We start from the raw sequence: 27,204 nt of genomic DNA on the forward strand, positions 1-27,204 counted from the left end.
ATATGATTCTTATCTTCTGATTTTTGTCAAAATGCAAGAAGGAATCAAGACTTGTAACAAGTCTTTATTAAATCCCTATTATTCTTATATAGCCACCTAAGCTCAATTGTAAGAGTCATGTATACGTAGAGATAGTGGGCTGCCACGTGGGGTGGGGTGGGAAATATTAGTCATTATTCATTTATTTGATAATTAGGTAATGTTCCGTTACCCGACAATTAACCAATTATCTGTATTATTAAGAATTATCTTAAATTATCTAAAATTTTACTTATTTTTAATATACTTTTTATACGTTATACTATCGTGGTCATATGGTATCTTACATGGTATCAGTTCGTAATTATCGGGTATTATCGCTCGACCCGTATTTTAACCCAAATGCCAAACTTGGACGTAAATTCGTTTCCTTTGACTTGTTTCCCCTCTCACCTTCACGAATATACTTATTACTTGTTTGAAATAGCATAATCCTTATAATCTCTGAATAATCTTTTCCTTGAACTGATGTCAATTACCTTACGACAAATTCAACGTACAATACTACAGGGTGCAACATCGTCATAATGTAGTACTGCGGGACGTGACATCTCACTTCCGGGCTCTCATTAATTTATTTATGGCGTATTTTTATGTACGAAAATATGGGGTGTAACAAAGTGGGTTCATACTTATTATATAAAACACAAAGATATGATTGAGGTAGATACTAAGAATGCCTCGTGGGTTGTTCGAAAGATCATCAATGCGAGGAAATATTTGGGAAGGGCAGAAGTGAAGATAGAGGAAGCTGTGGTGGAGGGAAAATTCTCAATAAGGAAATATGCTAAGAGGAGATCTCGCAAAAATAAGGTGAAAGAAACTGATATGCAATAACCAAGCAAGTCCAAAGTGGGTGTTCATACTCTATTTGGCTGTCCAAGAGAGACTATACACTAAGGATCGGATGATAAAATGGGGTATGGTGACTGATCCAAAGTGTGTGTTATGTGAAGAAGAGTAGGAGAGCCACCAACATCTATTCTTTAAATGTAGAGCAGCTGCAAAGGTATGGCTATGTATTCTGAAATGGCTGGGCATCAACAGGAATCCTATGGAATGGAGGGAAGAGATAGATTGGGCCAGTGTGCAAGCTAATGGAAAGAACTCCTTCGCAGAGATATACAGGCTGAGCTTGGCTTGTACAACTTATCAATTATGGCAAGAAAGGAATTGCAGAATCTTTCAACAAAAGAAGAGGACGATAGAAGAAATAGTAAGAACAATTGTGCAAGAAGTACCTTGTAGAGGTAGAATTAAGACTAAGCTGGGAAACCACTTACATAAGATAATTTTTTATCTGAGTTTGTAAGGGTATAGGGAGTAGGCTGATGTTAATTAGATGAAGATGTGATAGTGATAGAGCTAGAGTTGGGATCAATGTCAATTACATGCTGACCAAATAATTACTTGGCCAAACAAACATGCCAAACTGTATAATTATACCTGATTACAGTCAAATCCAATTCCTACTTGGCTTTCCAAACAAGCTCTAAATTGGGTTATTCTGAAGAGGGTTATGATCGGTAAGAGGCCAGGGGTTCACAAACGGGCCATTAAAACTAAATACTAGCCCGATTGGCCATTAGCATTTGAACACTGCCGCAAGTGAACCTCTCCAGTGCATTGCCGACTGCTTGTAGCTCCTAACCATGGCTGAGCAAAGCAGCTGTCACCTCCGAAGAGGGCAGTACCTTGGAGAAATCTCTGCTCTCTGCTTTCTACACCTTCCCCCTGACTTCTCTTCTCTTCCTTTTCTTCTAGCTGGTCCGTTCTCTTTTAACATTTTGTTATTCTTTACTCACTATATTTGTATTGAAACGGTTCTAAGCATACAATTAATGTGTCTCCACAGGAACTGGTTCACAAATTCTTGTCTACGATTTAACGACTGGGAAAATGATAAAATCATTTGATGTGTTCGACGGAATTCGAGTGCATGGAGTTTCTTTGCAGACATTTAACGAACACTTGTCGGGTTCACTTGTTACTTTTAAGACTGCAGTCTATGGTGAGAGGAGAGTTAAACTTTTCAGCTTGCAAATTCAGAGGGTCTCTAATTCTCAAACTGAGCAACAAGCATGTTTTCATTTAACTTTAAGTCTCCTGCTCCTGTTACCTAAGTTTAGCCACTGGGTTTTGGACGTTAGCTTTTTGAAGGTAAACTTTTTTTTCAATGGATTTAAGTTATATACACTGATAGTGTAGTGAAATTTTACACCATCAGTTCAATTTTAATCAGTTATAGCACATTATTACTCTATTTTTCAGGTTACCATATGAAAGACTTATCTATTGTTAAGTCAACTTAACCTGATGGTGTAAGAAATCTGTACACTGACAGTACACAAAAGTTAAACTCTTTCTTAATTATGAAACACCTTACCCCTTTTGTTGGATTTATGCTTATTATGATACTGAACATGTGGTGGTAGTGGGATGGTGCTACTTCTTCAAACAATGGTGATTGTCTTGCCATAGGATGCAGTGACAATTCTGTACATATTTGGGATATGTTGAGATGTTCTCTCCTTTCCAGAGTAAGATGCTCAGGTTGGTTTATCAGTTATCATACTAGACCAGTGCTTTCTGTTCTATTGTTCATTAGGAGACTTAATTCAACCATGGATGCCACGGTTCATGTTTGACTCTTTTCTTCATCTAACTTTTAGAAAGGTGTTTGTTGTACTCCATGAGGATTTGGGGCGATGATGTTGGATCTCTCCGTGTAGCATCTGGCACTATCTTTAATGAGGTACCGATATTTAGGTTATACCTTTTCCCACTCTATCTTATCATATTTCCCTTGCTATAGTATTTTGTCCAAACTTAGGAGTATTTTTGATATATTGCAGAGATGTTCATCTGTCATTGGAGAAGTTTCTTCCATCACTTATGATAATTTTAACCCTAATTTTGTCTCTAAATAAATTAAATAATCTAGCAATATAGCCTCAAATCACACTTCATGGATCTTTTTGCTTTGTACATCCGTTATCCGAAACTCACTGGCTTGATTAGTCAGATTCACCGAATAGGCCCACTAAGCAGGCAAAACGCTCCCCACCGGTAGGTTTTCATTTTACATTCTCAGGTCTCAAAACTGAGACCTCTGGTTTAAAGTGGAGAATCCTAATCATCCCGCCAATACCCCTAGGTAGTTTTATAGGGGGGTCAAGAAAGGGAAAGGGAAAGAGTGCAGTGGGAATCAAACCCACATCTATTGTTTGGGAGAGTCCCACAAATACCACTAGGATATAAACCTTAGTGATGCTTTAGATATTTGAGTCATAAGGTACATGGTTAAAATTGTTCTGCTATCAGAAAAGATGAATGCACATTCTTTAGAAGTTTCTTTTGACTACTTTGACTGTTTTCCTGAAAACTTCTCCTTTTGAATATTTTTGCATACTATAAACAGATTTTATGGTTCTCCTTCTACAGTTTTGGTTGGATATTGTTCAATAACTGAAGATATGCTCTATAGCCTGTATTGACTCTCTTGTTTCTACAGTTTCTGACAGTTCAAAATTATCACTTAATTCTTTAGTAAAATGGATCTGTTCAAAGGTGTTCGTAACGCCTTTTGTGTGCTCCTTGATATATGCATGTCCTCCGACAGGCGCTTAATTTTCTTGATCTGGGTTTGGCAGGTTCTTGTTTGGAAAGTGGGTTGTAAGCCTGATCCTGATGTTATTGGAAGCCCTACAGAAGACCTTTTACATTTGACCAGTCACGAGGGTCGCCAGCTTCCTTATCAGCAATATGAAGCTGTAAATATATGTAAACTAATTGGACATGAAGGTTCAATTTTCCGCCTTGCATGGTCTGCTGATGGATTTAAACTAGTATCTGTATCTGATGATCGAAGGTCCATATTTTTCTTAATTAATACCTATGTATATATTGATCCATAGAAACATTTAATCAGCGACTTTAGGTGGTTATTCTTCTTTTTTGTTAGTGCAGTGCTCGTATCTGGACGCTTGGTGCTAATGGTTCCAACCACGTGGTTGACTTTGTCTTATTTGGTCACAGTGCTAGAATTTGGGACTGCTATATATTTGACTCTGTAAGTTCATGAAAGTACTTTGTAATTCACTTACACAGCATCGGGGAATATGCTGTTCAGCAGGCTAAAGTACTGAAGTTGCAGATGTCAAAAATAACTGCGCAACCTTGTAATAAAAGCTGTCTAAATGGCCTAAAGCATTTTATGGTTGGGGTTGACTAGGGGTTTGCAGGAGAATACAACAAGTCAGCTAAAAAAACTTGTCCAGTGTCCCAGTTCCTTCAGAACTAATGAACTTTTAGACAACTAGGGACAATTTATGATGAGGATAGATGGATAAGCTTGTAAAAAGAGGAGAGGAGAAGAGAAGATAGGGAAGATCGCTCAGGTTTTGGTTAAACTTCTTCTCTACAATGAAATCACATTTAATAGCACCTAAGGGTGTGGCCTAGTGGTCAATAAGGTGTTGAGTACTATGAGGTCTTAGGTTCAAATCCCAGTGGAGGCAAAAATACTTGGGTGATTTCTTCCCATCTATCCAAGCCTTGGTGGACAGAGTTACTTGGTAGCTGTGATGGTGGGAGGTAGTAGGTACCCCGTGGAATTAGTCGAGGTGCGCGCAAGCTGGCCCGACACCACGGTTATCAAAAGAAAAAAATGATATCACATTTTGTGTAGCTTGACAAGTCGACAAATATATGCTTACTGAGCTTCTGCATTTTCCAATCTGAACAATTATTTATCAGTATGAATATCGATACTTTTATCTTGCCAATCTTTGACTTTATTTTAATAAATACTTGGGGAACAATCTGACAAGCAAGAAGTAATGAAAAGCCTACATGTAATCACGTAGCGCTGTCATTGCAAACCAAAATCTTTAATATGCACATTGATAATGAAGACATGTAACTTATGGGGTTTTTTAGAGAGTCAAGAGAGCCCAATTGCGGTTGCTTTTTTTGTGTGCGGATTTAATGCCAGAAATAGTTTTCCTGTATCAGACGGTTCTGTGTTCTTCATGAGGGGTACATTTTATATATTTATGATGCTATGCGGTAATTTTTATTGTAAAACTGTACGTTGTGATGGTTCATTAAGAATTTGTGCATTCCTTTCCTTCAAATGTGGGACATGTGAGGATCGCTTCTAAGTTTGGTTTTGTCTGTCTATATGTGGGACTCTGCTTAGTTAATCATAACTGCTGGCGAGGATTGCACGTGTCGTGTATGGGGAATGGATGGCACACAACTTACAAGAATCAGGGAGCATGTGTAAGTGAAAGGAAAGTTTCATCACGGAAGTGACTTCTTAATTATATTATTGTACCAATTAAATTATTATTTCTCATTTTTGACTTCATTAGTGTCACTTTATGTTCTGTGGTGCAAAATGTTTTGCTTGCATTGTACACCTTAGAATAAACTGGTTTTATGATATACACCCTGCGTTTCAATTTATGTGAACCCATTTGACTGGGCACGTATAAGGGTGGCAAGTGGGCCGGTCCAAACGGTCCCGGTCCCGGTCCCGGGCCGGTCCCAATTTAAACGGGCTAAACGGTCCCGGTCCTGGTGGTCTTTTTGTAGGAACCGGCCCGGGACCGGGCCCACGAACAAATGGTTCCGGGCTAAACGGTCTCGGCTCGCGGGCTAAGTGGGCCTAAGTGGGCCCAACAGATTTTTTTTTTAATTTTTTATATAAATTAGAGAAAAAAAGATGTTAATAAAAATATCTAAGGCAATTCCTTGTAAATTTTATTATAGAATTGTGACCTAAATTTTTTAATTCAAATTTAAAGACAAAAATATTGTAAAGAGATATTCAAAGCAATGCGTTATAATTATATTATAGCATTAAAAAACACATGGCAATATCTTTCTTAGTCTTCCTCCCCCCTATGGAATGAGCACAACAAGGTGCTAATACCACCATTGAGAAGAAAAAGAAACTACTCAAGATGTGCCAAAATACAAGTTACATAATACATACTAACTTTTGTTTATACAAGTTACATGGTATCTCTTACAAACTTCATAAATCCATTAAGGTCCGGAGGAATTTCCGTTGGTGGTGGCGGAAAGGAAGCTTGGTCATCACCGCTTCCGGGCGAAGCAGAATCCTCCGCAAGTTCAACTAGCATTTCTTCGTAAGCTTCGTCTACCTTTGGTTGTGATTCAGCAAGTCTAAAATTTCTTCTTTCCGAACGGATCCAATCTCTGAAAAGTACTGATTTTTCTAAGCTCTCCCTCATAGACGCTCTATAATCACCGAGTTGAAGTCTTGCTTGACTGAAAGCGCCCTCCGATCCCATTGTTGAAGCTTGAATAGTTAAAATATCTCGGGCAATCCTTGAAAGAACCGGAAAGTGTTTTTCTTTGTCCTTCCACCATTTCAAAAGATCAAAGGAGCCGTCAGGATTCACTTCCTCAATTCCCCGTGACAAATAAACTTCAAGCTCATTTAGTTGTGAAAAATCACTACTAGTAGAACCTTGAGAACCCCTAAACCCCGCCCAAGCACTAAGTGCTCTTACTCCCGCAGTTCTTTTAGATGATTGAGAATCAGAAGAAGGAGTTGGAACATTTGGTCTAGCATGATCTAATGCACTTGATAAGCATTATAAATAGTTTGAGCATTTATTCTAATTGAGGCTATTGCTTCCGGAAGTTTAGACAACTCCTCATCTTCAAGTGCCAAACTTTTATAAACAGTTTCATACCAAATTTGAGGACCTCTTAATTTCATACAAGGATTTAACAAAGCAGTAACACCATAAATAGGGGGAATAGGGAAAAAATATTTTTTAAACTTTTTTCTCATAGAATCAATAGCAAGTTTATAAATTTCCCCACCCTCTGAAAAATGAGCAAACAAATTTGCAAGTTCTGCAATATAAACTAAACAATTCGAAATAGTAGGATAATATTGCCCAGAAAATTCATTTGTAGCAATATGAAATTTTTCTAAAAAATCTACAAGCATTTTAACATTAGCTCAATCCGCATTTGTAAGGTGCTCATCATCCTCACTTACATGAGCATTAAACGTTGAGTTTATGGGGTTTCTATATTCATACGCAACAACTAAACTTTCATACATGTAATTCCATCTAGTTGAACAAGGTTTAGGAACCTTTCTTTCTCTTAGGCCTAATTCATCGCATCTTTTAAAATATTCTCTAAGTGTACTTCTACGGTTTGAATAAAAAAGCTAGTTAAGAGCCATTTTAACCTTTTCAATTTCAATATTTAAAACTCTCATACCATCACCCACAATTAAATGGTAAATATGACAAATACATCTGACATGAAAAATGTTACTAAATGCAGGACTTAGTGTAGTGGTAAGCAAGGCTACAACATTTGTGTTACTTGTAACATTATCCATTGAAACTGACATTATTTTATCACTAATGCAAAAATATCTACAAATATCCGTAACTGTGCTAGCAATAAACTGCCCTGTGTGACGTGAATTAATTATTCTATAAGCAATAATCCGCTTTTGCATTATCCAATCCTCATCAATCCAATGACTGGTAACAATAAGGTAATCACAATTATTACCACTTTTACTAATATCAGTTGTAATAGCAACACGACAATTTATATGAGTAAATAAATAGCGCAAATATTGTTCATATTCATGTTTATATTTATAAATATCACTCTTTACGGTTGTGCGAGGAAAACCTTTTTAAGTAGGATTAAAATTTTTCTAGTATAATGCACAAAGTGAGGGTCAGAAGGAAAACTATAGGGTAAGCACATAGCAGTAACTATTTTTGCCAATTCTTCCCGATCTTTTTTTGATCATAATATAAAATACCACCGGTAACAGCGTTAATTCCCGGTTGAAATTGATTTGACCCGGTACTAGGGTTAGCCTGACTAGGAGTAGGTACACTTGTCCCCTTGGCCAAAGCTTTGGCACGAAGATATTTGGTCTTGAGGGTGTATTAACATGCGTCTAGCCAAAGTTCCCGTCCCCTCCCTCCTTCCCCTCACCCCCCCACCCGACCTCCAAAATATTTAAAAGCTAGCTCCTTGCCACAAAGTTTTACACTTAGCCTTATTTTGTGGAATTAGTTGAGTAAAAAATGGCCAAACAATAGATGTTTCTGTCCGTTTGGTACGTTGTCTAGAAAAAGTAGGGGTAGTAACAGGAGTATCAGACGGGACATCATTTGGATTATCACTAGTTGGGTTAACTTCAGGAGCAGGACTAGTGGGTGTATCGTCATCCGGTTGAGTTTCATCAAAATCTATTTTCTCCTCATCATTTTCATCAATAGTTGGATTAGAATAAAGAGCATTCATTAATTCATGGTCTAATTGTTCACCAGCTCCAACATTATGGCAAAATTGACTCTCAGTAATTTGTAATAAACTATTATCGCTATTAAGAATAGCAGGTGTAGGACGGAAATGGGGTTTGGGTCGGGGAGCCGGAGGCAGTAGAGGAGGAACAGATCGACCACTAGATTCGCTACTCTTGGATTTTCCCTTATTTTTACCAAAAAGTTTTTTTAAGAAAGCTATCTTAATTAATCAAATACTAGAAAATAAATAAAACAAACAAAACTATAATATTAAAAATTAAGAGTTGGAACGAGTTTACCGAATTGACGAACAACTTGTTAAAAATTGATTATCGTTGAAGACTTGAAGACTTCAATTCACCAACTTCACAGTTTTTTCACAAATTGTAACAATAAAGTAAGCAATAGTAGCAATTATAGAAGAAAATTAGAGAGATTGATGATTTTGTGAGAAAAATGAAACAATGAGGGGGTATTTATAGTTGAAAATAGGGAAAAAGTGTAATTATAAAAAATTTGGGGTTAAAACATAGTTTGGGGGGGGGGGGGGGTTGGGGGTGGTTAATAGGCGTATTTTGTTAAATAAGCCAACTGACTATTTTGGTCGAAACCTAAACCGGCGTNTTAAAACAAAGTTGGGGGAGGGGGTGGTTAAATGGCTATTTTGTAAATAGCCAATGACTATTTTGGCAAACCTAACGGCTATTTTTTAAATGCCCAAACAGGCAGAACTTTAAATTTTTGACCGTTGACCGTTTGGGCCCGCCAAGGACCTGTCCGGCCCCGGTCCCAGGCCTAGCGGTGCTAAAGTGAAGAATCGGACCAGGCCCAGGTAGCCGGTTCTAACCGGTTCAGGCCCGTTTAGGCCCAGAAGACCGTTTGCCACCCTTAGGCACGTAATTTAAGAAAAGAGAGAACTTTTGAATTTGTGGTGTAAAATGAGGCACATATATTTTGTGTGGCTATAAATCATTGTATAAAGGTAAATTGTTTCCAAATAAGGAAAGGGGTCATTCTTTTTGGCACGGGCTAAAAAGGAAATAGGTTTACATAAATTGATACGGAGGGAGTAATAACTATATCACATTTTATTGGTACAGTGGAAGGGGAATCTGGCGATGTCTCTACGATCCTGATGCAGCACTCCTTGTGACTGCGGGATTTGATTCTGCAATAAAAGTACACCATCTGCAAGGATCGTTTTCTAATGGGTCAGAAGGAGGTATTGTGGAAGTACAGGACTCAACTGTCCAAAAGGAGGAATTTGCTCTTTATATTCCAAATTTTAGAGAGCATGATGGCCTCTTGAACAGGTATAGCTGATATTTCAATTTCCCAGTGATGATGATTTTCAAAGCACATGATGGCCTCTTATATCCTTTGTGTGTGTGTGTGTGGGGTGTGGGGTGGGGGGTGGGGGTGGGGGGGGTTAAGGATTATGTTAATGAGTGAACCTTGCGTTTGTGACACGTGGAACATTGGTGGCATGGTGGCGCGAACCCATGTGGATTCAGTTACTTGTAGAAGAAGCTGCTCATCTGATGATCACAAACTCATGTTTTTTCTATCAATTTCTTAGAAACAATATATTAACATATCACATATGCCACTTTCTTGTTACTTTATTGTGTAAGTTATCTAGTTGAGAAGTATTGGTAGTTGAAGTACCTTTATCACTTGAAGTAACATTTCTTACACCCTCTTTGGGAGTGTGGGATGATTTAATTAAAAGTGCTTTTACTTATAAAAATACTAAAAGTACTTCTCTAAAAACAACTACGCTTTGAAAAGGTAGAAGCTTTCCCCTTTAAATTTTGTCTTAGTTATGCTGACACCTGGCCTTGGATGAAAATGGAAATAACTGTATTATGATAGGAAATTCAAAGTATGGATCCCTATTTGAAATCCAAATATTGATCTAGGGGATGTGTAGATTTGCCCCAACAAACTTTATTGAGGTAAAGTGTGTTGTGAACTAAAATTTTTGGTGTGGGGCCTAGCAGTCGATGAAGCTTAAATGAAGACCATGAGGCTAGGGTTCGAATCCCAGCAAAGGAAAAAAGTTAGGTGATTTCTTCTAATATGCCTAAGACTTGGTGGGCAGAGTTACCCAATACTTGTCCTTGTCTGGTGGAGGGATGCATGTACTCAATGAAATGGTCGAGGTATGCGCAAGCTGGTCGGAAACCACTGTTAATTTTTTTTTCAAAAAAGAATTTTGAGCCTGTATGTATTATATTTTCAGGAGTAATTGTTGAACAAGTTGTATTTTTCAGGAGAAGTCTCTTATATTGCTAATGCAACTCATCCTATCTTAGTTCTTGACAACTTACTTGTTCACATTTGAGCCCATGATTTCTAAGTGCTTATTGGCTGATCATTTGGCTTTATCAAATTTCATGCAGCAAAAGCGAATATGTAAGATGCTTGCATTTTTCTCGGGAAGATTCTCTTTATGTTGCCACAAACAATGGATATGTGTACCATGCTAAACTTTATGATACTGAGGATGTGAAATGGACCGAACTTCTCCATATTGGGGAGGAAGGACCAATTGTTTGCATGGATTTGTTGTCACACTGTTCTGATGTTACTGAAGACATTGAAAATTGGGTTGCTGTTGGCAATGGTAAAGGCACTATGGTGATTGCCAGAGTTGTTGATGATGTCTTGAATCCTCGAGTTGAACTCACGTCTACATGGTCAGCTGAACCAGAGAGGCAACTACTTGGGACTTATTGGTGCAAATCTTTGGGACCGAAGTAAGTTATGATGATGCCAGAAGTCAAAATGATACGATGAATATGCTTGACATATTTAGATAGAAGATTGATGAACGTCTTTCTAAGTCTATCCTGTTGACTTTTGGCTGATATGATCTTTCCTTTCAGTACCATTAGTATGCCGTTGGCCTGGAGAGCAGAGACCCCCCCCCCCCCCCTAAACCCCATAAACACATTTTACTTGATAAAATCTGCATCTGTTGGTAGGGATAATATATCATTTACATGTCTGATCGTGTGAAAGCCATATATTCTGATGACCTTATCCTGTAGGTTCCTCTTCACTTCTGATCCCAGAGGCACATTGAAACTGTGGAGGTTGTTCAACCCTTTGCCCTCTGTTTCTCAGGATGTCATGAGAAGGTGTTGTGTATCTTTAATAGCAGAATTCCGCTCATGCTTTGGAATGCGGATAATGTGCTTGGATGCATCAGTAGAGAATGAGGTTAATACCCTTTACATTTTATGCATTGTGAAATTTAGCATGTTCCTTCTCTCTTTCTCTCTCTATGGCTTCAAATTTGTTCTCTCTCTCTATATATATATGTGTGTGTGTGTGTGTGTAGCCTCAAACACTTTTTGGGTATTACTCCCTCTTCCCAAAACGCCTTCCTTTTTTTGGATTTTTTCCAAAATATTGTTCATTTTCCTGAAATGAAATGAAAAGTTCTAATGCATTTTAAATACCAGCAAAAGTTCTATAGGACTCATTCTATCATTCTCAATTCAAAATTATCCTTTATTCTATATTCTATGACACAGCGGCAAAGATTGACCCACAAAAAATCATATTATCAACTCTTATGTTAATATTCGTGCCTAGTCAAAAAAGAAAAGACTAGCAAATTGGGACGGAGTAAGTTAGAAACGGGGCATATGGCTGCTTTACTGCAATTGTCATGTTCCTATTATTGATTAGTATCCTTGAAGTAGCATTTGTTATACATTGTACCGATTAAATTGTTCCAAATAATTCTTCAATTACTCTGCTATGTGACTCTTAAGATGAAGTTCCTCCATACATATTGGGTGTTCCCTTTATGTTCCTAAATAAAAGAGGAGTTGCTTCAAATATATATATTCCTTCTCTCTTTCTATCTCTGGAAAGCAATAATATATCCTGACTTGTCTGTTTCAAGTTTGAACAACCCACCAGTATGAAATATTACTTACTGTGTAAGTTTCAAAATTCTTGATATATTTCCCTTTTTATAGGTCCTAGTGTGCGGTGACATTCGTGGTAATCTTTTGTTGTTTCCGATGCAAAGAGACATTCTTTTTAGCATGTCTACAGCTTCCGAAATAAATATAAGTCCTTTCAGCAACTTCAGAGGAGCTCATGGAATATCAACTGTGTGTAGCATCTCCATTGCTAGTTTTGGTCCTACACAACTTGAAATTCATTCAGTAAGACCTTACTTGGATGCTTATTCTGTTCTGCTAGTTACTTATAATCATTAAGCAACTTCCTGCTTGGGTTTGAGGTGATCTTTTCATTCTCCCTTTGTGATATGTTGATTTAAGAATCCGTTGATATTTGATTTTCAGGACTTTTACGCTGCTTTATATGATAAAGCTTTCGGATACTATATAAGAACTAAGTCTAAAATAATGAAAAAAATCTGTAATAAGTCTCATCATATATTTTAAAATAAATATATACAGATGGAGGTTGACCTTTTATTAGTCCCTGTAGCTGTTAACCTCAAGATGTCTTTTCCCATCATTATTTTAAGTGTTACAGAGAGAGTCCCTGCATTATAACATTGGCCAAAGTACAGTTGAAAGTCTTTGACTGCATATCAGAGTATGTATTCCTGTTTTTTTTTACCGGTTGGAATCTGGACTTCTCTGTTCCATGCAAATATAAATCAGAGATAAAAAGGTGAGACAAGGTCATGTAGTAAGAAATGATACTACAAAAATGTGTAAACTATTGCCCCCAAAGGCTTTGGTCTAGTGGTAAGAGCGTAGCACATGATGTGTGGGTTAGGCACACGTCACACTTTTGAATCTGCTGCAGACAAAAGCCTGAAACAAACACAAGCGTGGTATTTAAGTGAAGAAGGGTAAAGGGGCGGGCCCATTATCCTCTAAGTTCCGATTGTTTGTCCTTGAATCATCTTGTCTACAAAAAAAAAAAAAAACGAGAAAGAGGACTCTTTTTAGGTTTCTATTATGTAAACACAGATTCATTTAAATTTTTACATATAAATATACCGTTAATATCAGGACTTTCGTGGATTCAAGACCCTGAAAGTACTTGATGCAAGAACATGCCATTGTGTTGTCCAATGCAGTAGCTTTTCTTTTTGTTCTTTATTTTCTTCAGACTGGAGGAGATGGGTGCATATGCTACTTTGAACATGATAGAAGTCGTCATAACTTGGAATTCGTAGGGATCAAGCAAGTGAAAGAGCTAAGTACAGTACGATCAATCTTCACTAATGCTGACCAACAAGGCGATTTACCTGGAAGCAGTTGTGCAATAGGATTTTCTTCATCAGACTTTATCATATGGAATTTATTTTCCGAGACAAAGGTTTGGTCTCTCTTGCCTACTCGGTCGATATTCTGTCCCTCTGTTTCTCGTTCTCTTCCACATCATAATGATCTTACATTCGCTGGAATAGGTTTTGCAAGTAACCTGTGGTGGATGGAGGCGTCCTCATTCTTATTTTCTTGGTGATGTACCAGAGATGAAAAATTGCTTTGCCTATGTCAAGGTATAATCTTTTCCAAATCTGTTAATTTCCTGTTCCACGATGGATTTAGAAGATAGGAAATGATCATACAGGCAACAGGAGGTTTAGTCCAGCTTGCTTTGGGAAGTGGAGTTGCACCACTTGTAGTTATTAGCTGGCCTCAGAGTAATAATTCTTCTAATGACGGGATTAATATCGTGACCACACCATAGCTCTTTCTTTGCAGGATGGAATTATTTATGTTCATAGACACTGGGTGACCACTAGTGAGAGGGTTATGTATCCCAAAAATCTTCATCTGCAATTCCATGGCAGGGAGATACATACCTTATGTTTTATCTCTCAAGATTCATCGTGCAGTCTAAATGAAAAGCAGGATATTTTTTCTGAAATGATTTGGGTTGCAACAGGTTGTGAAGATGGAACTGTGAGATTGACAAGGTATGATGCCATTTCCGATTTTTATTTTTATGCATTATTTAATCCTGGGGGATGGATTTTGTCTATTTTTTTAGTTTTGTTTCAACCATTTCCCTACCTAATTGGGCTTCCTTCGACGAGTCTTGATATTTGCGCACTTTCTTTGTCGTTGTCTTTTTGAAGTTCTGTGACAAATTAGTTATTTTGCTGATGTCTCAGGTATGCTTCAGAAATTGAAAATTGGTCAACTTCCAAGCTGCTTGGTGAACATGTTGGCGGATCAGCTGTGAGATCTATATTCTTTGTCTCAAGGCTACATAGAATGGTGCTGGATGAAAATGACATGCCTGACAGCGTTAACAGTGAAAAAGGGTTTTTAGAGGACCCGGAGGATCTTTCATTACTAATATCAGTAGGTGCAAAAAGGGTGGTAACTGCTTGGAAGCAAAAAAGTAAGATGAGAATTAGGGAAGGAACCTTTGACCCAGAGTGCAACATTAGAAATGATTTCCAGTGGCTTTCTACTGATATGCCAACCAGAGAAAGAAATCATGGAAAACTACAAAACAATAAAAAAATTAGTGAAATGGTCGAAAATGATGGATCACTTCCCTCAGAAGACAAGAGAAGCTATTCAGAACCATGTGTACCAGATATATGTGAAAATGATTGGAGATATCTCGCAGTTACTGCTTTTCTTGCTCAAGTTGCAGGCACAAGGTCAGTAAATCAACAGTATCCAACAGTTAATCAACAGTACATCATCGTGTTCTGTCAAATTAGGCAAATATGAACAATTTCACATCCTGTTTATTCATCTGCAGGTGTTCAGTCTGTTTCGTAGTTGTTGCATGTTCAGATGCCACAGTTACACTACGAGCTCTCTTACTACCCTACCGACTCTGGTATGTACGTCCATTATCTCATCATGTCCAAATAACAATACTTGTATTCCCTTTTGCAGCATGGTACTACGGAACATGCTGTTCTCTTGTTTCTGACCTGGTCTCGTTTCCAATAACAATTTCAGGTTTGATGTTGCTTTACTGACTCCTTTGTCATCTCCGGTGCTTGCTTTGCAACATATCATTGTTCCTACATATCCCCCACTTCAAGGTTGATTTACTACTTAGGTTTAGTTGATTAGCAACTTTTTTCATATTTTGACTGTGTAGGATCTATAGGTTAAGATTGATTTTTGAGCATAGTATGTTCCCAAATGCATTTCAAAGCAAAGATCCAGTAATCTCACAGTCAATTCTGCATTAATTAATTTAAACCAGGAATTAAAACAAATTATCTAAAAGCTACTAATAACAAGCAAACCTAAGCAGCGAGCACAATGGCACCACCTGCCTCCGTAATCTTCTTCTTAGTGTCTTTGAGATGAGCTTGGCCTTCATCAAAATAGGCTGGGAGGGTGGCGATCACCCTTGGCCAAGATCTTGAAGTAACTGACCTGGCTATTGCTGATTAAGAAGCACTGTCCTTGCTACCAACAGCCTTGTCCTTCACCTAAGGGATGAGAGGCCAGGGCTTGTCTATATTCTTTCTTGTTTCAGAGCTTGTGGAAGTAGTGTATACCTACCTTTTTGAAGTAGTTCGAATTGTACTTGTCAAAGCGGATGCTATTAAATACCCCTCCATCTCATTTTATATGAAGGTGTTTGACTGGGCATAGATTTTAAAGAAGAAAACTTGTGGTCTTAAAAATGCCATATCATTTTTGTGCTATAAAATCATATCATTAAGGGTAAATAGGAAGTTTAAGGTTAAATTGTTTCTAAATATAGAAAGGTGTCATTCTTTTTGAGACAGAGTAAAAGGGAAAGAGTGTCACATAAAATGGCACGGAAGGAGCAAGATAAAATGGGTTCTAGTATTATTTACGTAACTACTTTTCAATTTTTCATATGCTTTACAAACTACTGAAACCTTCTGCATTTTTTTTTGTTTTTGTTTTGATTTTTTGTTCAAACCTTCAACATATACAACAGTTTTTCTTCTATATTTGATCTTTGACACATCACACACTGAAGATCTGAGGGAGGTGATGAAGCAGCTTATATGTAGTACCAGAGGGAGGGAGAGGGGTCTTTGGCTGGTGTAGAAGAAGAGAATAGCTACTACTTTGTGAGTGCTTTCCATCAAATGCAGTTTCTCGTGGTAGGCAAGATAGAGGAGCTTTATGAAGGTTAGAAAAATGAGATTTATCTCTCAGAATTATTGTAGGTCGGAGTAAATACATGTAGGATGTGGATTGACATGTGAGGATTTGGGGGGGGGGGGGTGTACCAAGTAAGAAAGTGACCCATCCTCAGTACTGATGACTATATAGAAGACGTGCTTGTGCTTTATGCCATTTTCTCCTCGAGCACTGGATAGAGATTGGTGAGCAGACAGCCCAGTGAGTAGGACCACAGAGGTTAAAATTACCAGGTCAAGCAATTTAGCTTCCTTTAGACCGAACCGGACCACAGCTTGGGGAGAAGCATGGAGACATATTTCACTCGTGGCTTTTCATATTTTTACAGGGTATATTCTCGAAATTGACAAAAGGAGAGGAAGGGGGATGGGGAAATTCCCTAGCTAAAATAGTAATTGAATGGGGAACAATAGTGCTGTGTGAATTTTTTTCTATGAGAAGAATATGCAATTCAATGTATTCAAACAAAAATATTATTGTGAAATACTAACCTTAAATGGCGATAAACTAGAAAAATGTGCTAGGAATTATACTTGAGATATTGAATTAGACATTCTAGTCAGTTGAAAGCAAAAGGATCTTTCAGTTGGAGTCGTCCCAAAGGAATTGAATGTACGATTAAGAAAATGAAGAAATTTCTGAAGAGATCAGTAAGTTTCTATGTCAATTCTGTCCAGTTCAAAAAAGTCTTTATGTCAATTCTGTATTCTACATAGTGGGATTGGCACTTAAAATTCTCAGCTTTCTGGGAATTTTGAAAATATGTCTGCTGGGATTTTCACAAAAAAACTCCAATGAATTTAAAAAAAAAAAGAAGAACCGCAATGAATTTTACCTTTATGTTGTCATAGAAACTGTTGGATTGATTCTTCCTTTTTTTTTTATAGGAAACACAATGTTTACTTCTTTCTTTATGGGAGACAAAACAAACTCTAGTTAGTTCTCTCAGTTTGTGGTATTTATGTTGCAACTACTTGCGGAATTACAGGTCTTTACTTGCATTTACATTCTTGTAGAGAAGTCATATACATTTTTTGTTCCTTTTGTGATAAAAGGTAGATGATAACTCCTGTCTTGTATAGCTCTTTTTTTCTGTGTTTTTATTCTGATTGAAATCTTGATTTTGCAGGCAATGTTCGGTTCGGAAGTCGGTATATTATTATTAGTGGGTCTACTGATGGAAGTATTGCCTTTTGGGATCTTACTGAACATGTTGAAAATTTTATGCGGCAATTATCAGCAGTTCAAATCAGAAAAGGTCTAGACAGCCAGAAAAGACCACGTACAGGTAGAGGAAGCCAAGGTGGACGGCAGTGGAGATCATTGGGCAGTCCAGTGTCTAATAAAATAACAGGTGAGGAACAATTGTTGGGAGTTCCTGTTTCAAAGGGAAAGCCTGATAATGGTTTGTGTGCGACAACTGTCCCAGGAACTGACAAAACTGTGCAAGATCACACTCTGCGAGGGATATCTCATTTGGTAGAAAATACACATGCATTTTCTCCAGACACCTTCACTGGCATAAAGGAAGTATTACACAAAGCATGGCCCTTGCATATCTTCAAGGATGTCCACCAGTCAGGGGTCAACTGTCTTCATGTTTCAGATATAAGAGGTCCTGAAGTTTCTGATTCAAGGTTTACATTTTGTGTTTTAAGTGGAGGTGACGACCAGTCACTTAACTGTCTTAGATTAGATTTCTCTCTGAAATCGTTGAGGCCGAGTTGTGAAAGTTCGACTCCGGAGCAACAACAACATAGCACCACTGGATCACTGAGTTTAGGCGGTCATGTTCACCATTATGAAGTCGGAAATTATGATATGAGATTTGCGTTGCTTGATAAAGTCATGTCAGCTCACAGCTCTGCGGTTAAAGGTAGATAATCTGATTTGTTTTTTCATTAAAATGTGCATACGTTTTTCATTTTCTTTTTATTATTTTGCGTTGTGATTTTGCCTTTTTCATTCTAGCTGCTGGAAAGCTCTGTTTACCTTTTCATTGTAGGATCCACAGCTGCTATACTCCAAATAAAGTTTCATAGAACTGTTGGACTAAAGTTCATAGAACTGTTGAAGAGGGATAGTGTAAACCCAAAGTTTGGCCTTTTGTCTGAAGGTTCTCAAAATTGGTCATCTCCTCCATTCTAGCTTCAGTGTCTGAGTGTCCAATTTTTGCACAAGCTAGAGTTTATTTTTCTATCATATCATATCTATATAAAGTAGAGTCTGCAGTCTCTGTGTCAAATCTGATTGTTTATTGATAGGAACAAGGATAGGATAAACAAGAAAATTAAAGATAGCTAGTAAAAGAATTTAGAATAGACCCAAATTGAAAGCAATAACTAGAACATTCAAAGGAAAATGAACACCCTAATTATGCAACAATAAGAACTAGGAATACCTTCAAGTGGAAGAATTCCACTTGATAACACCCTTGCAAGAATTGTCATCAACCATGGGATTCCACCATACTTCTCAGTAAGAGAAAACATTAATACTCAAGGTAAGCTGCCTAAGATGGTAAGAAAAGAACTACTTATACAGGTTCTAATTTAGGTTGCAAATTCCCAAACTATCCCTAAGCTAGGCCTTAAGATAAGGTGTGCTGAAATTGCCATTCTGAACTCCCAGGCCTCCCTCGCGTTCGAGGTGTAAAGTCTGCTATCGCGGACCTGGGCAGCTGAGTTTTCATCGCAATTGCGGTCTTTGCTGGTGCTGCCTCCTTTGCAGTTGCAGTCTGAGCCTCGCGATCACGGTCTTCACTGTAGCCAAAAACTGCAGCTTCTAAATGTGATTTTAGCCTTCCTCTGGCCTTGTATCTTGCTCCCCTCTTCTTGTATTTCCACTTTAACATGTTATATGCCTTCTCATTTTCTTGGAAGGATCTCTCAAGACTCCGTAAACACTTGAAGGTTGAGAGCAAGCTTCTAGTTCCTTGATGCCTACCGTGCATGCCATCATTTATGTTAACATATAAACACAGCTTAGTTCATTCTCATTTCACCTCCTGCTGCCCTTGATTTGAAGTTTCTACCAGTCCTTTTTAATTGATTCCTTTGTCATGTTATTTTAAAACCATTCAAATGTGCTCAGTTTGGCTTCATCCACACACTTTTAATTTAGTGTTGTAAGTTTATTAAATTAAAACAAGGAAAAAAAAGATAGCGTTATAAGCTCATTTGGCTCTATAATGCCCTCATAAATCGATATTTCTGTTCACACCTATTTAAAAGACTATTCTTATAAAGCTCGATTTTCTGGATTCTCCACATCCCTGTATTACATTTTTGCTGACATCCAATCTGTGGTACGAGAAAGCAGAGATAATGATTTGGAAAGAGAAGTAATTGGGAAAATACTTGAAGCTCTTTCTGGCCTTACCCAACCTTATGTATTTTTACCCGCGTAGAATCACTCCCAGCTTCCATCCAAATGTTCGAGCCACATCGCTTTCTTTTAATCAACCTTATTTTGAAACCTTGTAATCATGTAATGCATAAGTTATTCTTTCGGTCTCATTAAATGCTTACCTTGTTTTAGCTTTCTGAAATTTCACCAGCACCTTTTAGCTAAGTACTGAATTTGCAGTTGTATTGTGAATGACGATAGGCATAGCTGCCAAAATGGTGTGAGGAATTTCAATGAGTTCATCCTTACTAAATCAATTTCAGTGAGTTCATACTTCCTAGATCATGCTAAACATTCATGGTCATTCTCCTTTTTTGTGGGTTTAGCGATCTGGTATCCAGAACCTATCCACTGGCCTGACTAATCCAGATTCACATCAAGTAAGGCTCATTTAAAGGAGAAGCGCACTACCAGAAATTTCTCCATTCCCTGGGATCAAACTCAAGACATCTAGTTAAGGATGGAGGGATTCCATCCATCCCACGACATCCATTGGTGACCGTTCGTTCATGGTCATTCTCGTTCTAAAAAAGCTGTGCCAATAATGTGATACTGTTTGACAAGAAAAAAAAGGGTAGCCTTAGGCTATGAAGGCTGATTTATGCAGTGAGAAAGATGATTTATAGGAAAATCTTTTATGCAACGACGGCCCCTACTCTTTACCTTTCTAATGGAATCTCCAAATAAAGTCAACATCATCTGAACTGAGTAAAGCAGAGTAAGTTCTATTATTGTGGTAAATAATGGAATTTTATGTAAAATGAAAAAAGTACTTTTAGTTCTCTCCCTCCTGTTCATTAGGCATTGGCCACGCTCATAAGACTCCAATTATTACTGGAGTAGTCAGTTTGAATTGTGTCTCACTTTTTATCTTGGGGGTTGCCCTACTACCTATACTCTATATATATGCTCCATCACCCACCCATAACTATCAGAGTTTTTCTTGTCAAATGACTCTGATGAAATCATCATTTGCACGTAAGAATGGACCTGGACCTGATGTTAGTCTTGTTCACTATAGGTGTTTGGACAGATGGTTGTTGGGTATTTTCTACGGGTCTTGATCAGCGCATCAGGTGTTGGCATCTCGAACAGCAAGGCAAACTAACTGAGCACAAACATATGGTTGTTAGTGTACCGGAGCCTGAGGCATTGGATGCTAGGGCCTGTGGAAGGTGGGTAATCCTTTCTTTCATACTGTATTGTTGATTTTCTTGTTTAATCTTCCATTTTTCACTTTCTGGAAACCAACCTCTACATCGCTTTAATATTTTCTTTAATATTTTCATATTCAGGAACCATTATCAGATTGCAGTCGCTGGGAGGGGAATGCAAATGTTTGATTTTGTTGCACCTGATGACATGAAGGGTGGAAATTAAGGTTTTTCCCTATTGTATTAAAACATTTTGAGGAATGTAAAATGTATGAGGTTCCTCTATTTTGGGCATTAAGTGCGAGGCGTCTGATATGACATACGAGGAAATTCTTATATTTATTTAATCATGATATTTGGTACTTTCTTAGGCATTCAGAAGGTGAATTATATGAGGTACCAACAATTAGTGCAATACGTCCCAAGAAAATAATCTTGTGGTTACAGTTTTAGGTAGCTTTTGCAAGCCAAGAGAACACTAGAGGTTAGTGAAATACCCGAGAATCTGTAGAATATACCGAGGCATCCTAGAAGGTGAAACGTTTGATGCATCTTTCGCCATAGCATTGGTAGTACTGGTGCTGCTGCTGTTGTTCGTTGTACATTATTTTATTTTATCTGTTCATTTCTTCTACTATTTTTAATTTTATCTGTTCGTTTCTTCTGGTTGGCATGAAATGGTTTTCTTGTCTATGCACCTCCAATTACTTCGGTATTATCATTCCAAAATTCTTTGTTTTTCGTGTTGAATGTGTGTGGTCTTATCATAGGTGTTGTACGTATATTCGTAGAATATTTGTTGTTTTATTTGTTTTCCCCGCATCTTTGGGTTGATATGTGGGATCTATTGCGTAGTTTTTCAGCTGAATCCAATAGTATGTAATGTTGTTGATAAGTGTCACTCACTTTAAGTTTTCATTCTTTTGATTGAGCTATAGTGGCATGTGCAGTTTCTTTTAATAATCGAATGTCCCTGAAAGGAGAGGGGCATATGCAATTACTAGAGCGAAAATGTAAAAGCTAAAACATGTGCGCTGTGAATTCAAGCATCTAACGGCATTTAATATTGAGAATTATAACTTCTATCGTATTTTCACGAACTTGATTGTTTATTTTATCATAAGGCAATAGCATCTTTAGACATCTCAGAAATTATGATGTATGTTTTCAATCGAAGTTAATGGTGGCATCGTAATAGTTAACTGCCATGGCAAATGTCTTACAAAACTTGGCCACTTCCCGGAAAAGGAAAAGGTTGAATTTGGTCAGTAGTCAGTACTGCAAAAAAAGAAAAAGACAAAAAAGAAAACCAACCAAAAGCGCTAGTTCGATACTGAGATGCGAGAAGGTTGAAGACGTAGCTTCTTTAAAATAACAAGCGGAAGATCAAAATTCCACATTACTCTCTTTATGGTTCAGAACAAAAAAAGATTGTTGATTTTATCAGTCAAAGTGGTTAAAGGAAAGCAAAAAGTAAGAAAATAGAGACAGTGAAACCCCTCATTTCAAAACATTCTCGGTTCCCTCATGATGGAATGGATGTCAAGTAGTATACAATGCAGCCAAAATCCAGAGAGACAAAGATAGGTAGTAGATGAGATAGCTTGAGAGAAGAATCCACCTCAACGGCCCTATCACAAAAAAAGAAAAAGAAGCAAACCCCAGTTGAGGTTAATCAAGAATCAAGTATGCATAAGTTGTTGAATGAAGAGTGAAGACTAACCTGCACAAGCTACAAAAGAAAGCAGGAACAAGAAGGCGACGGGGAGGAAAGCAATTGTTATGGATTCTCTCAGTCTCATCCCAGTTTTCATTGCCCAAAGAATGTGAGATAAAACTTGGTTGTTGTATGAATAGATAAATGCTGGATTATTGCAATTATATACCACTTGTAGTAGGTGGAATGAGTTATAAGTCGCAGCGAGTTTGGTAGATACCTGATGGTGAACAAGGTTTTCATTGTATTTATGTACACATGTAAAGAGAGAGGGAGAAGAAAAAAACTTGCTAAGATATATGTAATGGACTCGTCACTCAACTATCTCAAATTATCTCCTAAAGTTACTTTACTTTCGTTTGTAATAACTATGCCTATTGCACCCAGAAGGTTACTCAACTAGATTTTTCAAATTTTGGATTGCCAAATACCTATTTTACCCTCTAAATTATGGACATATATCTTCTTTTTATTTTTTTAAAACCTTTTAATATTATGGGCTTACCTATAGAATAAATAAATATTATTTATAAATTAAAAAAAATAGAAAGTATTTAAGCATATATAATGCTGGAATAACAAATAATGAGCATAGTAAAAAAATTAATTAGAATAACTTCTTAGTAATAATAATTTTAGTATTAACAACAAAAAATAAAATTTATTTACACAATTCAGAATGAAAGAAAATAAAGGTTGTAATATATATATTCATGCACGTAACATAAAAATAATTATTTGAATAAAAGTATTTTTATTATATACATTATATATTCTTGAAAATTATGCTCAATTATATTATTGTTTCTACCAACTTTCCGACGACACAAAGTTATATCACCGGAAAGCAGGGGGACTATCTGTATAGGGTNTGCATGAAATATATATTTTACAACCTTTCTTTTCTTTCATTCTGAATTGTGTAAATAAATTTTTAAATTTTTGTTGTTAATACTAAAATTATTATTACAAACAAATTATTCTAATTAATTCTTTTACTATGCTCATTATTTTGTTATTCCAGCATTATAGATGCTTAAATACTTTTTATTTTTTTAATTTATAAATAATATTTATTTATTTTATAGATAAGTCCATAATATAAATTAAAAAGGAGAAATCATAATATTAAAAAGTTTAAAAAAGTAAAAGAAGATAAATATTTATAATTTAGAGGGTAAAATAGGTATTTGGCAATCCAAAATTTGAAAAATCTAGTTGGGTGACCTTCTGAGCGCAATAGGCATAGTTCAGTAACTTTGTTGTTACAAACGAAAGGAAAGTGACTTTAGGAGATAATTTGAGATAGTTGACTGATCATTTGAGTAATTGACTCTATGTAATGTGCATCAATAACTACTGCTCAGTTCCAAATTAGTGGAGTTCGCCAATATGAATTCTCCAATCTTTAGAAAATTTATTTTATAATTATTCTTACAGTTCATCCACCGTAACTTTTCTTCTTTATCCGAGTATCATATTGGTTTCTCGATGCGAGTGAACGCCTTTACGTCTTTATTCTAAGTAGGTTCCACAATTCCCATTACTTAGGTAAGTCAGACGCAGCAGAAACACTGATGTACCCAGCGGAATCAGTGCTAAGGATGGGTGGTTTTTTGCCTGCTGGCTACTGAGGGTGATAGAGAATCCAAGACTGTATGACCATATAAAATTTATATAACAAAATCATTTAGTGGTAGAAAGGGGTGGGCTACACTTCGTTTTTTGCAGCGTGGCAGGGGCAAGGATAATGGAGTCCGGAACCGAAATGTTATCTTTTTTTAGACTTAATTTTTTTTTTTGATAGAAAAAAACATATAAAAAAAAAGACAATCCGATCCACTAGGCTCCTGCTACGGGATAGCACCCAAATCTTCCTCTGGTTAAAGGGAGCAATCATGGCCATGCAGTCAAACAATCTTTTCTTCTTGACGCAACTGTGACGTCACTTTTCACACAAAGACATTTATCTCCCTGCATGAGATTATCTACTTCCTTTCTCATTTTATGTTTTAACACTTTTTCCTTTTTAAACTGTCAAAAAATGTTGCTCCCCGTTTCAATTTAGATGATGTAGTTTGACTTAAAACAAAGTTTAAGAAAAAAGAAAAACTTTTAAAATATGTGTTGCTAAAAACTGAAGAGGCAAAAGCTTAATGGGATCAATAATATTTGTATGGCTATAAATGCTTCTCATTACTCCCTCCGGTCCATAATAAGTGATCAATTTGCCTTGGGTACATCCATTAAGGAAATACTAAATTCTACACAAAAATAATTAGTATGACTAAACTACCCTTAATTAAGTGTTGTAGCATAATTTAATGTGATGAGTAAAAGACTTTTTAGGGATACATACAAGGGCAATTTTGGAAAAACAAATTGTATTTTTTCTTGATTATATAAATGAACACTTATTTTGGACGTAAAATAAAAAGGCAAATTGGTCACTTATTGTGGATCGGAGGGAGTAAGGGTAAAGAGGTTTAGAATAAAAAGTTTAAAGTTAAATTATTTCTAAATAAAAAAATATATTATTCTTTTTGGAATGGACTAATAAAGAAAGTGTGTCATCTAAATTAAAACGGAAGGAGTAGTTTTTTTAATTAAGAAATTTTAAAACAATAAAACACAAATATCTAAGTATTATTTTAATACTCCTTGTGTTTCAATTTAGATGAGTTAGTTTGACTCGACACAGAGTTTAAGAAAAATACAAAAAGACTTTTAAAACTTATGGTATTAAAACCTTAAGGGATAAAAGCTTTGTGAGACCATGGCATTTGTATGGTTATAAGAACTTTTCATTAGGGGTAAAATATGTAAAATAAAAAGTTTAAAGTTGAATTATTTCTAATTGTAGAAATGTGACATTCTTTTTTGAACGGACTAATAAAAAAATTGTGTCATTTAAATTGAAACAGAGGGAGTATTATTTTTCATAATTTTTTTATCCAGTTAAACAATATTTCTAGTCACCTTAGGGCTTCAATGGGTAATTTTGTCCTTAAACAAGAGTATATCCCTCCCTAGCAAGTAAAGACAGAGTTAAAACAGTGATATTTAATAAACATGACGGATTGTGGTCTTATTGAATTTGACAGCCATATCTATAAAATCCTAGACCCCTCTAATTTTTTTTTTTTTTTTTTTTTTTTTTTTTTTTAAGAATTAGTCACTCATTTACTGTTTCTACCTACATAGTATTGAAACGCGTTTTACATATTTTGGTCACTATATTTTTTTTTCACCTAAAAAAGTATTTTGAGTCCAAAAAAGACAATATTTTGATTCCGGACTCAAGGATAATGGCATGGCCACATCAAGGGAGAAATTAAAAAATAGCCAGATTTACAAGTGGTCGTTCAAAAATTGCCCAATTTTAAAAGTAATCGAAATTTAGTCACTTTTCATGTAAAGATAAATCTGAGCGAAAACACTGTTTAAAACCCGGAAAATACGCTAGTATATTATGCTGGAGTTCTAGCATAAGTATACTTGAACTCCAACATATTATACTGGAGTTCCAGGATAAGTATGTTGGAACTCCAGCATAATATGATGGAGTTCCAGCATAAGTACACTAGAACTCTAGCATAATATACTGGAGTTCCAGCAAAGTATACCGGTCCAGTATATTATGCTTGAAGTTCATACACAAGTGCTCGAATCTCCAGTATATTATGCTGGAACTTTCCGTGTGTTGGAGTTCCAGCATAATATGCTGGAAGTTCATACACAGGTGCACTGAACTCCAGTATGTTATGCTGGACCGGTCTCTGTTGCAGCAAAATAGTGGCTATTTTTTATTGACTTGGTAAACGCTGGCTATTTTTGAATGACCAGTCCGAAAACTGGCTAGACCGTGCTATTTTTACCCACATCAATTGTCGAAATCCTCAGTCTTGGCCTCGTGGGGACTGCCATTCCATTTGCACTACACAACAAAAACTAAAATACTACACTACTAATGTTATCACTGTTACTGTTGCTACTGTTGCTCCTTGTTACTGAATAATTAACGAGACGTAAATATATTACTTTTTCCATAGATAGGTGACTTAATTATAGGAGCTGATCCTTAGGATATTTTTCTTTATTTTGTTTCTTTTGATAGAGTCTTGTGTAAGTGTATAAATCTCTTGTATTCCTAAATAGAAATACAACAAGTTATGCATGGGGTAAAATTGGTTTATAACGGATTGTCGAATGGTAACGTGACACATGGAACCGAAGATAGGCAAAGGACAAGTCAGGAAATAACTAATACCGGATACGACGAATGCAGTCGATATCGAGTAAATCTCGAAGGGAGCGTAGTAGACGGGAGAAGGCCAAGGGTTTGCCATCGGATATCATTCAATGAGAAAATATTCACTAACATTATATGAGCGACTGTTACAGAGAATATTTGCATTCATGGCCTGCCGTTACAC

The 27,204-nt window shown here is 36.6% G+C and overlaps 1 protein-coding gene and 1 long non-coding RNA gene across 4 annotated transcripts; one reads left to right on the top strand and one right to left on the bottom strand.

The window, feature by feature from the left end:
• LOC109229873 lies at nt 1,587-21,695 on the top strand. 3 transcript variants are annotated; one of them, XM_019395426.1, is made up of 21 exons: nt 1,587-1,806; nt 1,895-2,199; nt 2,475-2,592; nt 2,712-2,794; nt 3,693-3,910; nt 4,009-4,111; nt 5,243-5,325; nt 9,476-9,688; nt 10,781-11,137; nt 11,432-11,603; nt 12,374-12,565; nt 13,491-13,700; nt 13,792-13,884; nt 14,090-14,304; nt 14,503-15,003; nt 15,108-15,188; nt 15,314-15,399; nt 17,619-17,843; nt 17,919-18,365; nt 20,919-21,072; nt 21,193-21,695. In XM_019395426.1, exons 1-21 carry the CDS (start codon nt 1,692-1,694, stop codon nt 21,275-21,277), a joined length of 4,056 nt encoding a protein of 1,351 aa, XP_019250971.1. In that variant the 5' UTR covers nt 1,587-1,691; the 3' UTR covers nt 21,278-21,695. The 3 variants fall into 3 exon arrangements, with proteins under 3 accessions (XP_019250971.1, XP_019250967.1, XP_019250975.1); XM_019395422.1 differs by having other exon boundaries at nt 17,619-18,365; XM_019395430.1 differs by lacking the exons at nt 1,587-1,806; nt 1,895-2,199 and having other exon boundaries at nt 2,479-2,579; nt 17,619-18,365.
• LOC109241574 lies at nt 22,359-23,003 on the bottom strand. Its single transcript, XR_002070255.1, has 2 exons — nt 22,775-23,003; nt 22,359-22,682 (listed from the first exon to the last, which is right to left on the bottom strand). It is a non-coding gene; the product is annotated as an uncharacterized LOC109241574 (long non-coding RNA).

This window comes from Nicotiana attenuata, chromosome 1 (assembly GCF_001879085.1).
Source record: "Nicotiana attenuata strain UT chromosome 1, NIATTr2, whole genome shotgun sequence".
Classification (NCBI taxonomy): domain Eukaryota; kingdom Viridiplantae; phylum Streptophyta; class Magnoliopsida; order Solanales; family Solanaceae; genus Nicotiana; species Nicotiana attenuata.

Coding starts and splice junctions, on each gene's coding strand:
- LOC109229873 (XM_019395422.1), top strand. CDS start 1,692: ATGGCTGAGCAAAGCAGCTGTCACCTCCGAAGAGGGCAGTACCTTGGA. Junction 1,807..1,894: donor TCTTCCTTTTCTTCTAGCTG/GTCCGTTCTCTT, acceptor GTGTCTCCACAG/GAACTGGTTCACAAATTCTT. Junction 15,004..15,107: donor GCTCAAGTTGCAGGCACAAG/GTCAGTAAATCA, acceptor ATTCATCTGCAG/GTGTTCAGTCTGTTTCGTAG.